General features: G+C 33.0%; 1 protein-coding gene across 1 annotated transcript in view; it reads left to right on the top strand.

Moving 5' to 3' along the window:
• LOC136849544 (uncharacterized) overlaps positions 1 to 1,307 on the top strand; it is an 8,309-nt gene extending 7,002 nt beyond the window's left edge. The window contains exon 3 of the mRNA XM_067122881.1: positions 173 to 1,307. Within this exon, the coding sequence (XP_066978982.1) occupies positions 173 to 861 (689 nt within the window). The 3' untranslated portion in view covers positions 862 to 1,307. The remainder of the gene's footprint in view (positions 1 to 172) is intronic.
• The last annotated feature ends 4,089 nt before the right edge of the window (positions 1,308 to 5,396 follow it).

Below are 5,396 nucleotides of genomic sequence, written 5' to 3'. Positions count from 1 at the left end.
TAAGCTCTTGAAGTCATGTTATCAATTATTGTTATGCATAACAAGACGATATAACAACACATCTCCAGTCAAAGAGGGCTCCATAGGATATGACTAATTATAAAAAGTATACGTACAAGATAACAATAAGATTAATAGAAATAATAATGTTATTTTTCTTTTATTTTTGCAGCTTCTTCATCTGACGCAACTGTTGAAAGATCAGCAAGACTTGGAAAGCGAGATCACCAGAAATTTATCGATGCAATCATGGACCAAACAGAGATTACCGGAGAACTACCCAGACCTATGGATGATAGCAACATTATAGGCCAATCAGAAATAACTGGAGAGGAGTTCAGAAGGCCTATGAATCATTTCCAAGATGACAGTGATATAGAGGAGGCAAATCATGAAAGAATTGATAAATCTAATCAGTCCGAGAAGAGCGATAATGGCGGTCAAAACGCACAAGAGAATTTGAAGCACAAATTGGGTATACTAGAAGAGGAAAATGTACATCTAAGAAAAGAACTTATGGATAAAGATAGCAAATTGAAGGAACTAATGCAAGAAAATAATTATCTTCGAAAGCAATATAATTTTATCTTGAAAAAACAAAAGAATGAATTACAAGCTGAAATAAAAACCATATTGAGTCCTCTTTTTAGTGAAACACAAATCAATGCTATAATCGGGAAAAAAGTTGGTTCCCATAGTCCTAACTCGTATGGAAAATACGGAGATGTCGAGTCACGAAATGCATTTGGAGTTAAAATAGATGCACAAACTGGAATACTTGATAGGATGAGTGAAATGATGAAAACAATAAAAGTGAAAAGTGAGAAAACAAGAAGTCTTTACCCATTCCAAAAGGGATAATATTATCCTGCGAAGCATTAAAGGGCTGTTTGAGATGCTGCAAAGGCTATTCCAGATAGAATACATAATAACGAGACGACTCAATCAGGATTGTATTGAACATTTTTTTGGCTGCATCAGGCAAATGGCAGGGAATCAAGATCATCCAAACCCAGTCCAATTTAAGTATAGACTCAGGAAATATCTGCTTGGCAAGAATGTCTCTCTCATGAGTGAAAAGAGTAATTCTAGTAGGATTGTAGAGAATACGGAATGTGTTTCAAGTGGTAGTATTTCAGGTAGGCCTGATCCATGTACATCATGTAGTAGTTTCCCTCACAGTTCGTGCATTGCATCAAACGCAACAGGACTATCAAATGACTCCAATCTTGCACTCGAATTATGTTTAACATCTATGCTATTCAGTGATTTTGAATTTCATAATAACGATGATGATGATGATGATGATGATGATGATGATGATGATGCAACAGCTTTATGTGATGATATCTGCCTAATTTTGATAACCCCATATCAGATGTAGGTGATAAGATTGAAGAAGAATCTTTAAGATACATTGGGGGATATATGGCAAGAAAAATCACCAAATATCATATCTAAATAGCAACACATGGATTCTAGGGAATCTGTACTTTCCATCAGAACACTTCTACTCCCAACTACCTATTATGAGAAAATTATTCAAAGCTGTACATGGGGAGACACTACAGGATGGCAAAGACTGCGTAGTGAATTTGGTTTCGCAGCTAAAGAAATCAGAAAAACTATCCTTGCCTGATGAAATTGTGTATTCCTTTGCTAAAATTAGTATTTTCTTTAAAATCCGTCATTTAAATAAAAACTTATCATAGAAAAAAAGACAGTAGCACTAAGCGGAAGTTAACTAAGAAAATTAAAAACACTCTCTTGAAAGAATTTGATTTATTATATGTTGTACAAAAATTGTTCAAGTGAAGACTATCCTGAGTTGTTTGTTATTTGTTTCACCATTTTATTCCAAAAGGACTAATATATTATATATATTTTTCTTATGAAGTCAAATAAATGCAAATACCTTTTGTACTTTTTCCAGAAAATATTATAATCGTTCAATGCACCTATAATTATTATTACCTTAATGTATACAGCATGTCAAATGTCAACTTATGTGATATCAGTATTTATGAGAAACTTTTTGCTTGAAATGTGCTCTCTGTATCATATTCTTTATCATTTATTCCTTTGATTCCTTACATGCTTCATTCTTATACTTTTGATATTTTTTTTTTTTGTTTGTTGAAGTAACACAAATGCAATTTTTTTTTTTTTACACTGTCCTATATCCATATTTTCTATGTATTTATTTTATAACAATTAGCATTCATAATAAGATTGAGAAAATATAATTAACCTATCATTCTAACCTTTATCATAAAACAAAAACGTTTGTTTTTCAAAATGAGATATGAAAACAGTAAAAGAATCAAGTACATTTCTTAACAATTATTTATAATCTTGATGATATTACTACCACAGAGAGAGAGAGAGAGAGAGATTATACGTGAAACCAAGTTGTCATGTTATAAAAATAAACATGAAGAGAATACACTTAATCAGTATATAGGTAAGCAAATGAAAAAGTAAAGAATAAACATATAAAGAAAGCTGCAGTAGCTGTGTTGAATTTGCTATATTTTATGTGAAAATAAAACAAGGTTTGGTGACTAAATGAGAGAATTGGTATTATAAAATCATCATGCATGTAACCTCTTTGTGTAACCTCTTTACAAATTTTATCAAACACACTATGTAATGGATTAAATGTACAAAAACTAAAAGTTTCTTTAAGTAATTCAATGGATAAGCCCGGAGCAGTCCACTTGTGACGTCACAGTACTAAGCTCCGCCCCACCGCCGAGTTGAACAGACCCTATCTGCTTGGACCCTGGTATACCCCACCGACTACTTCATTCGGTGATTGGTCACTGTCCCGATTGAGGCTGAAGGCAGCTTCATTTCTCGTAAGTGTAGACTACTACACCAACAAGTGTTGCATCTTCAACATACTGAACAATCTTGTTTTCCAGGCCAACAAACCTTATCACTTGTACTGTATACACTAAAAAAATAACAATGTACTAAAAAGTTACGGATTAGAATTTAAACTAGTCACCAGTATGATATGTTATTTATACACTAAAGAATCAGAAACGGATTCAAAGTATTTTGATACTTCAATAGGCGCGTTGTTACTAACAAAGTATCCATTTGCGTATATACCGGTGAAGGGTTCATTTGCTGTTTTTATGTGACTGTGTGACTTCATAGATCTTTATACATTGTTTACAATTATCTTATTTTTTTTTTTCTGGTGTTGAGATAACCCCAAATAATGGGTTCAAGGAAAACTCCCGTTTTGCTCTGAGAACAGAATGATGCTAATTAGCGCTGCGACAAGAAAGGCATCCATCTCTGCAGAGGAAATAGAACAAGTGACCATAAGTAGTATTCATAAGGGTTTTGATGACAATTGGGATATCGCTCTGAAACATAAATTAACGTAGACTACAGAACTTCAAGTTTGTGGTATCATTCGGTTGATTAATTATGAACCAGAAACATTAGAACGCCCATAGATAGTCAGTTTTGAAATATTTAAGAGGAAAAAACAGCACATCAATCAAAAAAGAATAGGATGGGTATGGTCCTACCAACTATCTCTGTGAACATTAAGACAATAATTTCACTAGGGGAATGATTGATTTGAGACTTCACTATAATTTCACCCAAGTTTTAGAAAATCTAAATAAAAATTAGCATTTTTATAACTGCATCTTCAGACAGTATAAATGAATATGTAATAATCTTTATTGTTTATCTCAGGGACACTTGTTTTTCTCAACAAATCTAAAAAAATGTCATAACGACCCATTGGAGGTTTTTGCCATTATTCACGTAGTAATGAAACTACGTTTCTTCCAGATATTGTGAGATGTAGGATTTTTCTATTTCATGCTGATATTATTAGCATTTTATAGAGAACGTGTATTTAAGAGAAGAGTTGAGTATTTTGTCGCGAGAGCAGTTGGAAGAAATTTAAAATAGTCACTCAAACTTATGACTCTACTCGTTTTCTGTGTGGACAAATGTCTTTTGAAGAAAATTAGTCCTTATACTATGGTCAACTTTAAACATTCTGAAATTACTTCTGATAACGTTAAGACAAAGAGGGACTTGCCATTTATTAGGGTTCACCTTCATCTTCGTCAAGCAGTGAAATACACTCTTTTAGATTTTATATCTATTAGATTTCTCTGACGGATGGAAAATTCTGTCAGATATTAATCAGATGGCTGCGTTTGGAAATATTTTTCTTACTGGAAAACAGAAATCTTGAAAATCTTAATTTTCCCTTCACATTTAAAAGCCCTTTGATAAAATTAAAAGAGGATTAAAAGAGGATGTACGGAAATAAATTTCACACATTTGCTTCGGTGGTATTTAGAATAACATTTCTTCAAAGAGGTACGCAATACAATAATCAATATAACAATATACTTATTTGAGTTCATACAGAGATTTGAAATAAAGTATGTAAAGAAATTTGGTGGAACCTGCGGTGAGAATGTCCCATTCTTATAATTTCAAGAATAGGAAACAATAGGGGCCCAGTTTCTAATGGGAATATGCTGCCACTGAATAGCCAAAATACATTGGTCACTGAATCTTTAAGCCTAATGGTTTTGTTTGCTCTGGGAATTCGACTGAGCAAAGAAAGGTTAAAATTTTGCGTGACACTGGGGTTGCTCAGTCTTTAATTCTCAGAGAATCTTTACCTATTGATTTAGAATGTTCAAATAAGGAATATGTTTTGTTAAGTGGTTTTCCAGATACGGTCAGGTCTTACCCGGTTGAGAGTTTTTATTTATCATGCCCGTCTTTTTCAGGTTATTTAAAATTGGCCATTATTGATAAATTTCCTATTAAAGATGTGGATTTGGTGTTAGGGAATGATGTCGCCCTAATAAATAAAACTTTCTCTATTGTATTAAATTCCAGTAATGAAATATCTGTAGTCACTCGATCGAAGGCTAGTAGCGTTGACTCGGCAGAGTCGGTAGTTGATGTTGATTTGAGTAGTTTAGATCGTAGTGATAGCCTAGTTGTAGATAGTGGTGTGTTGGATAATAAACTTACTTGAACTACTAAGGAACTTATTACAGCTCAGAAAGCAGATTTTAAAGACCTGCCAGTTGAGTCTGGCGAAATTACTGATTTGACTGTCCCTCGATTTAAGATAATTAATAATATTTTATATAGAATAAGTAGACCTTTTGATGCCTTTAACACAGATTGTGAAATTGTTAAACAGATTATGGTTCCTTTTGTTTATCGAAAGGAGTTAATGACATTGGCTCATGAAAATGGTTTGGCTGGTCATTTTGGTGTTTTTAAAACCACTCGTAAATTGTGTGAAAGTTATTTTTGGCCTAAGATGAAAGATGATGTTAAAAAATTTGTAAATAGTTGTGATGCATGTCAAAAGGTCAGGAAGC

This window comes from Macrobrachium rosenbergii, chromosome 21 (assembly GCF_040412425.1).
Source record: "Macrobrachium rosenbergii isolate ZJJX-2024 chromosome 21, ASM4041242v1, whole genome shotgun sequence".
Taxonomy (NCBI): Eukaryota; Metazoa; Arthropoda; class Malacostraca; order Decapoda; family Palaemonidae; genus Macrobrachium; species Macrobrachium rosenbergii.
Note: the sequence above shows the minus strand (reverse complement) of the source record. Positions and strands in the feature narration are given on the sequence as shown.